This window comes from Leiobunum rupestre, chromosome 4 (assembly GCF_980474605.1).
Source record: "Leiobunum rupestre chromosome 4, qqLeiRupe1.1.hap1, whole genome shotgun sequence".
NCBI classification, from domain to species: domain Eukaryota; kingdom Metazoa; phylum Arthropoda; class Arachnida; order Opiliones; family Sclerosomatidae; genus Leiobunum; species Leiobunum rupestre.
Genome location: NC_143387.1, coordinates 69,053,804 through 69,068,149, shown reverse-complemented (window position 1 = coordinate 69,068,149; position 14,346 = coordinate 69,053,804). Strand labels below are relative to the sequence as shown.

The 14,346-nt window shown below is 35.8% G+C and overlaps 2 protein-coding genes across 2 annotated transcripts; one reads left to right on the top strand and one right to left on the bottom strand.

Annotated features, from left to right (window-relative positions):
- Positions 1 to 5,328: 5,328 nt before the first annotated feature.
- Positions 5,329 to 8,780, top strand: Oat (Ornithine aminotransferase precursor). The gene is made up of 9 exons (XM_090174022.1): positions 5,329 to 5,527; positions 5,744 to 5,948; positions 7,104 to 7,328; positions 7,393 to 7,616; positions 7,671 to 7,846; positions 7,910 to 7,988; positions 8,045 to 8,158; positions 8,222 to 8,360; positions 8,432 to 8,780. The coding sequence occupies exons 2-9, from the start codon at positions 5,753 to 5,755 to the stop codon at positions 8,590 to 8,592; spliced, it is 1,314 nt and encodes a 437-aa protein (XP_090030148.1). The 5' UTR covers positions 5,329 to 5,527; positions 5,744 to 5,752; the 3' UTR covers positions 8,593 to 8,780.
- On the bottom strand, positions 8,749 to 14,115 carry LOC149948854 (AP-5 complex subunit beta-1-like). The gene is made up of 15 exons (XM_090174021.1): positions 13,970 to 14,115; positions 13,763 to 13,857; positions 13,593 to 13,707; positions 13,377 to 13,532; positions 12,995 to 13,318; positions 12,864 to 12,938; positions 12,669 to 12,806; positions 12,336 to 12,613; positions 11,368 to 11,599; positions 11,002 to 11,308; positions 10,803 to 10,939; positions 9,515 to 9,605; positions 9,366 to 9,459; positions 9,159 to 9,305; positions 8,749 to 9,104 (listed from the first exon to the last, which is right to left on the bottom strand). The coding sequence occupies exons 1-15, from the start codon at positions 14,087 to 14,089 to the stop codon at positions 8,852 to 8,854; spliced, it is 2,562 nt and encodes an 853-aa protein (XP_090030147.1). The 5' UTR covers positions 14,090 to 14,115; the 3' UTR covers positions 8,749 to 8,851.
- Between the last annotated feature and the right edge of the window lie 231 nt (positions 14,116 to 14,346).

Below are 14,346 nucleotides of genomic sequence, written 5' to 3'. Positions count from 1 at the left end.
GCAACAAATTGGGCAGTGGAAAAATTCTGAAAATTTTAAAAATGACTAGCCCGATGACAAACTACAGATTATGATAAGTGTTGTTGCGATATTCCGCCAGGGGGGCTAGTTTCGCCGCCAGGGGTCGCAGAGAATAGAAATTTCTGTGGGTGAAATCTGATTTTACACTGATTCATAATATGCAAAAAGTTTTTTTAAATATTCTATGGGGAATTTTAGCCGTTTTTTGGGCGTTTCGGAACATAGTGAAGTGGACCGAAACTAAAACTTAATAATATTGTTTGGAGAAAAACCATGTAGGCGCAGTACGTATTAAAAACCGTGATCCATACCCAAGGTCATTCAAAGTATTTGTTGTTTCTATGTCTTGTAGGTACCGTTTATTATTTTCACCCCAAAAAGTTGCAAAAACCATCTTTGAACTTACAGCAGCTTAATCGAGTTATCGGGTACCCGACTATGCAATTTTTGAACTCGACAAACGACGAGTATTTTGCAATTACTTATTCGAGGTCCAGTTCAAGTACTCGACTTCAAAAAATGCCGAGTAATCGATGATGTTCGAGTACTCGCACAGCCCTAGAATTCAAGCTATTAAAAACGGTTAAGAATTAAAACACGCTATTCTAATGTAGCAGACGACGTGCACTGGTCGGGGTCCAGTTTATTTATTCTAGGCAAAGATAATATAACTACGTACCCTAGATTGGAAAGCAGCCGGGAGTAGTGGCTCACTCCTGTAATCCCAGGCGTCCGGGAGGCAGAGTTTGTGGATGGCCGTGTGAGGACGACCACTAATCCCCCAACGGGTGGTTGTCATACTTCCGCCACGGGTGTCCCAACCCTATCCCTAAGTATCCCCCCGTTGGCGTGGCCGTAGCACATATCTCGCACCTGATTAATCAAATGGACGAGCGGACTGAATTGTCCCACCCGTTACAATCGCTCATAACAAGCTTCTAAAAAAAAAAAAAAGATTGGAAATCAAGCTCCTTGAACGTAGCGCAGGCTCTTACCAAAGATAATATACAGGGTCTTTTTTTTTGCTCGGAAAAGTGTTTTTTTTTTCAAAAACTATTTATAGTACCGATTTCAAATTTGGAAGGTCAATTCTCTATACCGGGGGACATCAGTTTGAGAAATTTGAGCGTTTTCGGTAATGTTTTTCACCAATTTTGAAAAATTATTTTTCGACCACTAGGTGCGAGATAAAAAATTTCTATTATAAAGTTGTAGGCCGTCATCGAAAACCCTTAAAAATTGTTCACTCGACGAAAAACAATTTATTTATCAGTGAAAATTCGAGCTTGAAAAATTTACAAGTTGGTGAAGCCAAATTACGATTGTTTGAAACGATAATTGAAACCGAATTACCTAATCCAGTTGAAACTTTGGTTAAAAAAACGAACGGATTTAAAAAACACGAGGCTATAGGTCAATCCTAAACATGCATTGGGTATTTAAAGGAAAACTTTGGGAGATTATTATCAGTGTTTGATAATATTTCGAACAATGCCTCGTTATTCAGTAGCTGAGCGTACCGAGATAGTTGCCATTTACTATGGAGAAGCAGCGGAAAACCTTAGAAGAGTGACTGAAATCTTCGCAGAAAGACATCCAAATGGAGCACCATCTGTAAATACAGTAAGACGAGCAATTCACGATTTCAATCAATTTGGTCACTTGCAACCTAGGTTTCGCGGATTGGGTCAACCGGATTTAGACTTCGAGAACAATGTACTCGCGTACTTTGTGGCATATCCTCGTCACAGTTGCGCTAACGCCGCTGCTGATTTGGGTTGTTCTGCAAATCGTGTGTGGAAAATTCTTCGTAAGAATCGCTATCACCCATACAGAGCTACGCTCCACCAAGGACTAATTGACGGAGACCATCAAAGACGTTATGAATTTAGCAACTGGTTACTAAATGCTGTCCAAGAAGATAGACAATTTTTGCGCCATGTTTTGTTCTCCGACGAAGCGTCATTTTCTAGAGATGGGCCCTTTAATCATCAAAACAGCCATCTTTGGTCTGACATCAACCCACATTGGGGTTTTGAATATCATCACCAGGTTCAATTTGAACGGGTCAATGTTTGGGTTGGACTTGTTGGAAACCGTTTGATTGGTCCCTTTTTCCTGCCGACGAACCTCAACGGCCAAAGGTATTTACATTTTCTACAGAACGAACTGAGTGACGCAATCGACGACCTTCCATTGGCTGAAAGACGTCAGTTGTGGTTTCAGCAAGATGGCGCCCCTCCGCATTTTTCCCGGCAAGTAACTGAGCACCTCAACAACGAGTTTCCTGAAAGGTGGATAGGGAGAAATGGTCCAGTGCATTGGCCAGCAAGGTCACCTGACCTAACACCGCTGGATTATTTTCTCTGGGGATTCGTTAAAGCAAAGGTATACGCCACGCCCATTGAAACTAGGGAGGAACTCATTAGACGAATAATCAGTGCTTGCCGAGACGTCACACCAGAAATGGTAGAGAAAGCGTTTGAGAACTTAATTGTCCGCGCACAAACCTGTGTTGCAGCCAATGGTGATATTATTGAAAATGTTTTGTAAAAATTTATGTGAATAAAATATCTGCATTTAAAAACCAAACGTGTACATTTTTTCAAGTGTGAAAACTCTACTACGTTTGTATTAGACTTGTTCCCTTTTCAATTATCGTTTCAAACAATCGTAATTTGGCTTCACCAACTTGTAAATGTTTCAAGCTCGAATTTTCACTGATAAATAAGTTGTTTTTCGTCGAGTGAACAATTTTTAAGGGTTTTCGATGACGGCCTACAACTTTATAATAGAAATTTTTTATCTCGCACCTAGTGGTCGAAAAATAATTTTTCAAAATTGGTGAAAAACATTACCGAAAACGCTCAAATTTCTCAAACTGATGTCCCCCGGTATAGAGAATTGACCTTCCAAATTTGAAATCGGTACTATAAATAGTTTTTGAAAAAAAAACACTTTTCCGAGCAAAAAAAAAGACCCTGTATAATGGAGGCCATTTTTTCCGACTTCCGCCGGGAACTCAGTAAGAGCCTGCGTTACGTTCAAGGAGCTTGATTTCCAATCTAGGGTACGTAGTTATATTATCTTTGCTCTTACTGAGTTCCCGGTGGAAGTCGGAAAAAATGGCCTCCATGGAGCTGGCATTTCTACCGACATATAGTTAAAACGTAAAGTTTTAGTGAAAATTGCGCCGTTGTTTTTGACTCGCGGTTTTCAAGATACCAGATATTTTTGCGTTATATGGTTTTAAAACAATAATGGATCATGCCTGTAGCTCTAAAAATGTTTCTAAACGAAAGAAAACTAAAGGTGAGTAATATAATCTTGGGTTATCTCTTGAAATTCCTTATTTCCCACCCTGCTATGGAGCCCGATTTTTCCGAACTTCCGGCGCGAACTCAGTAAGAGCCTCAACAGAAAACGCACTATCGAGAAACGCCGTGATTTCGAATCTAGGGTACGTAGTTATATATTATCTTTGTTCTAGGCCAGGAGGGTCACTGGTCACCTGTCCACTTTCAAAAAAATCCTTATTTCCCACCCTGCCCTGAACCACCTCACGTGGTGACGTCACGAAAAGGGGGAGAACACGTCCCAGAAAACAGCGCGCCTTGGGTACTTAGAGTTATACCACTTATGGTCCCAATGATTCCCCTCTCTAGCTGATTGACAATGTTCTCAATTAATTTATTTACTCTTGAACACTACAGAGCTGTTAAGGCTACCCAGCCCTAGCTCTTACTGGAACAGGAGCAAAAAAAACCGCCCTGTAGAAGAATTAATGGACACACTAGTTCGTAGAGGTTTCAAAGGTCTAAGATAAAATATTGCGAGACAGATGACGCTTGTATTCTGAATCTTGAATTGGTACAAAATTCAAATTTCAAAACGAAAATCCTCAAAAAGCACTAAAAATATGCAAATGATCAACTTCTTGGGCTCCGATTTAAACAAAATTAATTGGGACCGAGGGTTTGATACTGGGTATGATTTTACTATGAGTGTCGCCCCCCCCCCCCTAGATGGCGTTTTTGTTTCTCAATTTCCTGTAAAATGAAAATTCAGGGTACAAACGGGTACTTGACGAGAGTACCTATATTTTTAGACTTAATTAATATTTATATTATTAGTACCACAATAATTTGGTTTTTGGCGTTTTGAGCACGTAGAGCACGTGATGCACGGGCAGTTGTTTGGTCATTTGCTAGATTTTAGGCCAAAGTAGACGAATATTGGGAGATATCGTTGGTCTCATTGGTTTTTGACCTACAAAATCGATTTCGACTATGGTGCTTTATCGTTCTGCGAAAATTAACAATCGCTGGGCAAAATCCTATTTTAACTCATCCAAGGTTAGTAAATTTGTGGCACAATACTTATCAGAGTATTATTACTTGTCCATGTTTGGCAAAAACCAAGATTGCAAATGACTTCCAGTTGAAGATATTTTCACCAATATCATAAAATATTTATAGATTTCAATGTAATAAAATTTTTTCTCAAAAATGATAGAAGTATATTAATTTAAAATAATGTTTTCAATTGTTCCCCTTATTGGCACCTGACGGTGCCGCGCATTCGCTTCGCTCAAGCACTGGGGGCGCGCGGCGCCATCCCAACCCAACCTAACCTAACCTGCTAAAATCTACCCAATAGTAAACTGATAGAAGCTTTACTTAGAGAAATAATTTTTAACAAAATGGCTGTGGAGGCGTTCTGCAATGTGACAGATCCTACATTTACCGCTGAGCAGAACAGCCGTCGAAGCGTAACAGAGTCAACATGTCCTCTTTGCTTAGAGGCCCAGAGACGGTGCATAGTTACGTGGGATAATGTGTTATATATAAAAGAGAACAAGCCGCAGAACGATAAAGCACCATAGTCGAAATCGATTTTGTAGGTCAAAAACCTATGAAACCTTCGATATATCCCAATATTCGTCTACTTTGGTCTAAAATCTAAAAAATGCTATAAAAAACACATGAAAAATCCGTTTAAATTTTAAACACTCTTTAATATAATAAAAAACTCATTAGTTTTGTCTACATATAAATAATTGTATCTTCGTGTACCCTACGGAATATCAAAATGTATAAATATGACCAAATTGCGCCCTCTACTGGTGTTAACACTCATAGTAAAATCTTACCTGATACGGGCTGTCGGTTGACTTATCATTTTTACTACAAACCTGTCGAGAGTTATGCCAAGGATTCTATATGGTTATGCCATGAACGGCGGCGGGGGCGGAAAAGGCGGCGCCTACGTACCGAGTAAAATAGTACACACAAATCCCTTAGGGATTGTGTATAAAAACGCGAACGCTGGCCCCGAGCGTAGGCTACCCAAAGAATATAAAGCGACCTAACCGAGTTCTTTCGCAGCGCAATTGTCGTGTTGTAAAGTCGTGTGTTGGAGTTTCTCGCGATTTGCTCTCTATGATAATATTAACATACTAATTTTATTTTAAATTACTAATACGTTCCTCAATTACAAAACTAATGTAAGAATATTTTTTTTATTTTAAAATAAAAATATTTCATTTAAGTGTAATCCTGCCATGTAATTCATATGTAAACTTTAATGGTATTTAAATTAAATTAAATACAATTTTTTTAAATTAGATTAAAGCTTAAGTTTAATATTCCCAGTAATCTTACTAGATGATCTAACAAGGCGAGACATTACAGCTACCATTTTCATGATTTTTTTTTAATAGTTGTAGAAAATGAATTCATTGAAATATCTGTTCAACCTTCAATCGAATAAAAATGCTTTACCAGTAATTCGAAAACTATCAACAAATCCAGCCCCTAATGTAGTCCGTGATAAAGCTGACAGAAGTCAAATTGTATACGACCGAGAAGCAAAATATGGAGCACACAATTATCATCCTTTACCAGTCGCACTTGAAAAAGGAAAAGGTATAATATTCTGTATTGCATGATTTGTTATTTTTGTTTTAAGGGTGTTTTATATAACATTGTGTCTTAGTTTTGGGGTGGAAAATATTTCACCCTTTAGACACCCCCCCCCTTAATGTTTTGAGTTAACTTTTAAGGGTGTTTCCTAAAAGTTGCCAGAAATTTCTAGTTATGACTGTTTTAGGAGTGGAAAAAATTTTAACCCTTAGACAACTATTTTAAATATTATCGTTAAAGTAATTCCTTTGAAAACTAGTCCAATAACACTTTTAGTAATTTAATTTAATTAGTACTTAAAGGGACTTTCAAGAAAGACCTAGTTGATTTGAAACACGTCATTCGGTCGTAACTTTGGCTTCACAACGAATGGCGACCGAATGACATTTTAAATTGACTAGAGTGTCTCTTGAAATAACTTTTACACATGTTTGTTGTATTTCATTTTACAAGTTTGTAGTTTGTTTATATATTTAAATATTAAAATAATGATAATAAATCAATTAGGTTGATAGTAACAATACTTGATAAAAAAGATTGATTTATATTGAAATAAAATTCTTATCTAAATGAGGGAGTGACTTTAGTCATTGTGGGAAATTGTTTTGTCAAGTGTCAACAGTCTGTTTCCTAATCTTTCAACTTGAAGGCTTTGATTTATAGACAAAAGAAGAATAGGATTTCTCTTGGGAAATGGATTTTTGATAATACAAATACATTTTCCAAGTGTTCTCTTAATCTGGGATTAAATATTTCTTTTTAAAAAATTAAATTTCCAAGGAATATTTTCTGCTGAGACAGATCTGATAAAAACTAATTTGTAGGCCTGAAGTCAGGTTTCCCATTTCCAAGGGCATCTGGAAACTCACTACGTGTCCAATAATAAATTAACCTTCAAGTTGCAAAAAATGTGCTCCAAATAGCTCCCTTTCCTAAAATATTATGCAATATCATGGAATATTACATTATAGTTTGGAATCATTTGTTGATCTAAGATTATGGACAAATCATTAACATAATAGTTAATATTCAAATTACATTATTTATTTAATATTTAAATTTTATATGTTGAATTAATCAAATTTGGAAATTAAATATTTTTAAAAGAATTGACATACTGGTTATTCAAATTAATAAAACTATGGTTTACAATATTAGGTGTGTATGTATGGGATGTGGAAGGAAAAAGATACTACGACTTTCTAAGCGCCTACAGTGCTGTAAACCAGGGACATTGCCACCCTAAAATAGTAGCTACTCTTAAGCAACAAGCAGAGATACTAACATTAGCCTCAAGAGCATTTTACTCCTCGGCTCTTGGAGAATATGAAGAATATGTCACAAAACTATTTGGTTATGACAAAGTATTACCAATGAACACAGGCAAGAAATTAAAAATTATACATTTAGGGGTTTGTGTTTTTTAACATTCTAATGACTAATTTAGGTGTTGAAGGAGGAGAAACCGCTTGTAAACTAGCAAGAAAATGGGGCTATGAAGTCAAAAAAATCCCCAAGAATCAAGCAACTATTGTATTTGCTGATGGAAATTTCTGGGGTAGAACTTTAGCGGCAATCTCTAGTTCAACAGACCCTTCAAGCTTTGATGGCTTTGGACCTTTCATGCCTGGCTATAAAATTGTGCCATATAATGACTTGACAGCACTAGAAGTACACATTTAAATACAAACTAAAATATTGTAATTATAAATTTAAATTATTTAGGATGCTTTTAAAGAAAACCCTAATATTTGCGCATACATGGTGGAACCAATTCAAGGGGAGGCTGGTGTTGTGGTGCCAGATGATGGTTACTTAAAAGGGGTCAGAGATCTTTGCACCAAGTACAATGTTCTTTGGATAGCTGATGAGATACAAACGGGTTTATGCCGAACTGGAAGGTAACAAACTTTTGTATTTAAATGCTTCTGAATATGCGAATTAAAGATTTAATATTTATGCAGGAGATTGTGTGTTGATTATGATAATGTTAGACCCGATATTGTAATTTTAGGTAAAGCTTTATCGGGTGGCATATACCCAGTAAGTTTGATCAGAAGAAATGTTTACTGGTTCAATACTAATGATATCAAATTTAGGTTTCAGCGGTATTGGCTGATGACCCAATAATGTTGGTGATAAAACCTGGGGAACATGGTTCAACTTACGGTGGAAACCCATTGGCTTGTAAAGTTGCAACAACTGCTTTACAAGTATTGCAAAATATTGACCACGCTTATTTTGTAATTATATAAACACAAAATTTGTAATTGTAGGTACTAGAAGAGGAAAAACTAGCTGAAAATGCCTTCCGAATGGGAGAAATTCTCCGACAAGAGTTGAGGAAACTCCCCAAAGATATTGTTAAGGTTGTTAGAGGGAAAGGATTGCTTAACGCTATTGTTATTGATTCCAGTAAGAGATATAGTGGATTGATTTTGCTATTGTATTATAATAAAGAAGATAATAATTATATTGTGTTACAGAATTTGACGCCTGGGATATGTGCCTCAAATTCAGAGATAATGGTTTACTTGCTAAACCAACGCATGGTGATAAGATAAGGTTCGCTCCACCCTTAGTTCTAAGCGAAGAACAGCTTCAAGAGTGTGTTGAAATTATAAAGAAAACCATTCTTTCCATGTGATGAGAGATTATTTCAAATTTTGTTGCCAAATTAAGATCTTTGTTTTACACAGGGAAAATATGTATGTTAAACTTAAAGGATGTGTACTTTGTGATTGTGTTATTTAGGTTAAAATATTTTAACCTAAAATGGATTAAGGTTTATTTAAATACAATTTATAAAATAAATATGGGTTTCTTTCATTTAAACTAAGTTTATTATTTGTAAAAATTAAACTGTTTATGTAAAATTTGTTAGCATCCAATACAAGATATACATCTCACCTAATTTGAGACAAACTATGGAAATAGTTGTTGATCCATGGTAGACAATCAATATTATTTGAGACGAGAAAAACTTGAGTTCCTACAACTTCTTTCCTTTGGCGAAATTTCAATAAGAGATTAGATGCTGGTGGAAGAAAAATGGCAGCATAGAGACATTCTTCAGAGGTTGAGATCAGAAAATTTTTCCACTTGTCCAATAAAACTTTCTTCTCCAGTGGTACAAAACAAGTTGATGAAGTTCCGGGACTGTAAATTTGTAATCTCTGAATATAACGACAAATGGACAATTTTGAACAGTACCATTTATTTTTAATTTTTTCCCACAAGTCTTCAAATACTAAGTCACTTGCACATTTTAACGGCAAAAGAAAATCTTTTATGTTGATCAACACTTGACAAGGAATTTTCAAGAAAAAGCTTTCACCAGATAGAATGGTGTACCAAACACTAAAGGGGGGCCAAAATTATGTAAACATACAGACAAGTGGTTGAAAAAAAAAATTTTACCTGAATTTCAATGTTATTGGACTCGTTTTCACTGGAATTACTTTAATGCTAATATTTTTCTCAGAATTTGATTTTAGAGACGGAATATCAACATCTAAAACAGAATTAATGTAATACCAATTCATGTTACACAGTAAATTGAAACACACCATCAACGGGAAGAGAATCATTTTCGCTGGTATGAGTTTTCACAGTCAGACCATAGAGGATTGAATACTTTTCGTCTTGGACATCTTCAACCTATTACAAAAAAAAATATATTTAATCAGAAATTAAAGACTACAGCTATAATCATAAGTAATATAAGAGCCTTAAGTATGAAAATGAATGAGGAGTTAATAATAATCTGTTGCAATGTGATAGGAAACTTATCCCTACTCTATTTATTGGAAGAATTACTAGAACAATATCGCTTTCAGAAGCAAAATTAAAAAACAAACTACCTTCAGAAATAAACAGAGCATTAATAATAGTTAATGTTCGTAAGGGTATACAGGGCCAAACCTTCCTCCACGAAATTATTTGGTTCTTTTAGCTTTAAATAAGCCAGTATTATTTTTTTCGGCGGTAGCCTTACCTGATCCAAACCTCAACCCCCGAAAACCCCCAAAATATTTCCCCGACCTTGACTTATTTTTTTCGGGTATAGCTTAACCCCGACCCAGATTTAATTTTGACCCCGTACGAACACTAATAATAGTAAATTTTATGTTCCAGTTTGATAACCATAAGTAACATAATAAACATAAGTATGACATAGAGGAAATTCGGTTAATGATAGTCTGTCATGGAGTGATTGCGAAATAGGAAGTTTCCGTCAGGAAACTCGTCCCTTCCTACACTTTCCGTTGGCCAAATAGTTGGTTAGTTTGATGGTTAGAAATACGAGCGTACACGCGTTTAGGTTTGAAATTAAAAAATAACTAACTTCTGAAATGGAGTGCGTTTATAATAGTTTTTTTTATCTTCTGATTTGATATTTCATCATTATTTTCCATAAGTAAGCGTTATTTACACTTTTGAAAGCATTTCAATTTGCAATAGACTTTGGCGGGGCTGTCGAAAATGCTGCTAGTGGAACTTCAGCAATTTTACGGTATTCCTCCAAATACTATGAGCAGTTCACGGAGAGATATCAGTTCGTCGGTACGTAACTGTTTACGTGGTAATTAGCGAAACCGACTATCATTAAAAAATTTGCATTATGTTACTTATGGATAACTCAATTATATTTACTTTCGAACATTTCATTTTCCGTAAAAAATATTTCTGTGGATTTCTGACCGTTTGAAAGACTAGTAACAACTCTCAGAGAATTGTCAGTCCTTAAACGATTTATGTTGTTATTAATGAAACAGGACTATCAATAAAAATGTCGCATTGAGAAACTAAAATGTGTCATACTTTTAAGATATGTTACTTCAGGCATAACCTTACATATTTCACTTTTAAATTCAATTTCAAGTAAGATGAACTATTTTCATCTATAACAGCAAAAGCGTCACATTTTTCTATGGAAAGGAGTGGTTTCGAAAATTGTAAAAAAGGAGCAACAAGTCTGACATCGGAAGACACTGCGTAAAAAAAAATTATTTAACATCCATACCAAAATACTTTAAATTTAATTTTAACTAACCATTGACTAATGGAGGCTCTGAGCAATCATTAGAAGTAAAAAGCTGCCGAACTTTTGGTGGTGTAAGGGATGTTAACGCTGCATAACAAAGCTTCGCTTTACTGCATACATCAACATCAATTTCACAGTTTGCAGAATTGTTTTGAGACAGAGAATTAAGAATGTGTCCCAATTCCACGTATAATAGCCCAATATCAGCCCTTCTCAGAATATGAGTCAATTCACATAACAGAAGATTGGCATTAATCCAGTTACTCCGAAGCTCACTACAAGAGTCTACCAGGACTCCCAAATATCTTAAAAATGACTGTTGGAGTAAAAATAATTAATGAGATATAAGATGCACCTTCCATACTTCAATTATACTTTTATCCTGCTGATAGGAAAATCCAAGTTACCAAAGTGATGTAAACATAACAGAAGCCATTTGATATTAGAATAAGCTTCTTTAGGTGTTAAGTTGATCAAACGATTAATAATGCTTTTCCACAACAAATCTGGTAAGCTACTTCCAGGATTGCAGTTTCCGACTGATTCCGTGAAATCGACAACTACTCTCATGGACGACATGGATTGATCCAAGAGAGACACAACCAGCCTATATTGTTTATAAAAAATTCCTTAAGCTATTAGAATTTTCTTTTAAATCAAGGAATACTTCTGTGTATGGTTCCACAACCGCGTGACTTAGAAAAATCATATCACCTCGGGCAGGAATCGAGCCTACAACCTTTGGGTTACCGTCCCAAGGCCACTACCATTGGACTACAGAGGCCACGAGTAAACAGGCCTCGGACATCCAAATTATGAATGACACAAACAATAAGGCTAATTTATACCAATTTTACATATACCTGAGATAGTAGCCCATGTCAAACTTATTAACCTATCAAAATAATGCCAACCTAGGGTACGTTCAGTAACAGACGGAAAAAAACTAGATGGTTTAATATTTTCAACCGATGAGCTTTTCGTCATAATGACGTCGTAAATGGTTGAACGCTTTTATTCAGTCCTCGGTGTTTTTTTAAAATGGCATTGAATCTATAGTAGTTTTACATCAGTAATGACATCAGTTATCAGAAAAACAGGCTCTTCCAACCGATAACTTCCGTGAGCAACAGATGACCATCGTGACATATGCTTTTTCGCGTTTCCAGTTTTGACAGTGGGAAACCGATAATTACCAATCGGTGAGTCTGATGAGCACTGCTGAACGTACCCCATTTCACCCCGTTACATTAAACGGTAAAATCGATATAGGTAGTATTTCCAAATTAATCAGTAAAATAAAAATTAAATATTATAATTCAATAGTTGAGAACTTAACATACATGCAAGAGTGATTTTCCAAGGCCAATTTCCCTCTAATCTGGCAATGAATATTATAAAGCGTTCGCAAAACTACAACATTTGAGTGACTAGGTTTGTTGGTGGCAATTGCCTTGCGCAGGCAAGACACCAAAGGCAATATGGCAGCGTCAATAGCATTTTCTGGGGTGGAGGAGATCAATATCCTCATTTTTTTTACATACGTATCGTTTCCATCAAATGGACCAGGCAGCCATTTGAGAGGGGAAACCAAATAATTCTGGTTACTGTTCTTCAATCGCTATAAAATACTTGCTTTAACACACATTTCATCGTATCATATCGAAATAATTTACTAAAATTGTCTCAATCCAATCTAAAAGTAACAGCCTTTCTGCAGGAGATATTGTAGGATGTTCTGCTCTGTCACAAAGTCTCGAAAATAGGTATTGTTTATCTTCATCAACAACAATTTGACTTTTTAATAATGTATGCTGCAAAAAATTTCCAGTTAAATTCTTCCCAATTTAATTTTTCCTAACAGTTCATACTTGCAATAGAAGAGAGAAGTGAAGCCATGTAATATCGCTGGAGAATGATAGCTTGGATAGCCACATTTTTAAAACCTTAATTTGAGGGACATTATGATTTTGTTAAATAAAACCAAAATAAAAGAACATACCCCTGAAAATATTTTAAAATCATGTTCATGAAGAATTTCAACAATATTGCTAAATGTACGATAGGTTGAGATTGGACACATCGAAGGCAAAGCATCTAAAATGTACAAGGCAATGTCGTGAGGAGCCGAGACACCTTCAAACGAGATCTGTTCCTTTGAATGTTCAACTTGACTAAAACTCTCAATTTGATTCCTTAAAATTCCATCTTGGCTTTTAGTGATTTGACTCAAAAGATTAATGGTAGACTGAACGCTGAAAATATTGATGTTTTTTCGACGACATAATGACCAAATTTGATCTATGCACCCTTCGCAAACAATACCCTTTTATAAAAAAACTCTGCTTAGAAACCATTCAATATTAGACCAAGTGCTAATTTACAGGCATATTAATTTCCATTTCTTCAAGACACTGAGAACCAATACTACACAGTAATGGAGAAAATGAAACATTTTTCTGGATATCCGAAGCGAAAGACACTTGGAGTAAAAAATCTCGGTGCTTAAAGGCAAGCTCTGCAACTTCACTAGTATTTTCCTGTCAAGGAAAAGAAAATGCTTAAGATGATCCTTTTACTTAAATTAATAAAAAAATTACCAAAGATAGCAATATGTTAGTTGAAGTAACAAGAATTTGACTGCATATAAAATAATAACTTGATCGAAGTAAATGTTGGCATAAGGAATGAAGAGAGTCAATTACTATCTCAATCCTGAAAATATAAACTATCACAACATTGCCAAGAGGTATAAACTTTAGAATCATACACATTCAGATTTTCAGAGATTATTATGTTTCCTTCTTGCAATAGCCGAAGTTTCTCAATTTTAATATCTTCCAGAACTTTATCAGAATACAGTAACTACAAAAAGAAAAAGGGGGGTGTGACTGACCAATCTACACTTAAGCCTTCGTCCTGCCTAATTATCATTGATTTAAGTAGAGGTATGCAACTAAATTTAAAAAATATACACCCTTAATATGTCCAAGAACTCTTTTTCTTCTCTCAGCGTCGAATAATTACTGACAGGGAATAAATTTTCAACCAAACTTAGGGAAGAAATACTTCGGCTTCTTGTCATTTCCTCCGACATTTTTAAATCTTCATCAAAACGCAGAGCTGCCAGCCATTGAGTTGGGACACGGCCAACTTAGATCCACTGCTACTCGCACTAGTGCGAGTAGCAGTGGATCTAAGTTGGCCGTGGTTGGGAATATTTAATCTAGAGGTCCAATCAAAGGGTGGGGTGCATTTGGCCGACTCCTCATTTGGCCGACTCCTCATTTGACCGACTTTTCATTTGGCCGACTGCTCATTTGACCGACTGCTCATTTGGTCGACTTTTTGGTC

What these genes read in the sequence shown, in the direction of transcription:
- Oat (XM_090174022.1), top strand. Translation starts at nt 5,753, where the DNA reads ATGAATTCATTGAAATATCTGTTCAACCTTCAATCGAATAAAAATGCT. An exon ending in GGTTTATGCCGAACTGGAAG is followed by an intron (nt 7,847 to 7,909) that starts GTAACAAACTTT and finishes ATATTTATGCAG; the next exon opens with GAGATTGTGTGTTGATTATG. An exon ending in CGCTATTGTTATTGATTCCA is followed by an intron (nt 8,361 to 8,431) that starts GTAAGAGATATA and finishes ATTGTGTTACAG; the next exon opens with AATTTGACGCCTGGGATATG.
- LOC149948854 (XM_090174021.1), bottom strand. Translation starts at nt 14,089, where the DNA reads ATGTCGGAGGAAATGACAAGAAGCCGAAGTATTTCTTCCCTAAGTTTG. An exon ending in TGATTCTCTTCCCGTTGATG is followed by an intron (nt 9,460 to 9,514) that starts GTGTGTTTCAAT and finishes ATTCTGTTTTAG; the next exon opens with ATGTTGATATTCCGTCTCTA. An exon ending in CCAATAACATTGAAATTCAG is followed by an intron (nt 9,306 to 9,365) that starts GTAAAATTTTTT and finishes GCCCCCCTTTAG; the next exon opens with TGTTTGGTACACCATTCTAT.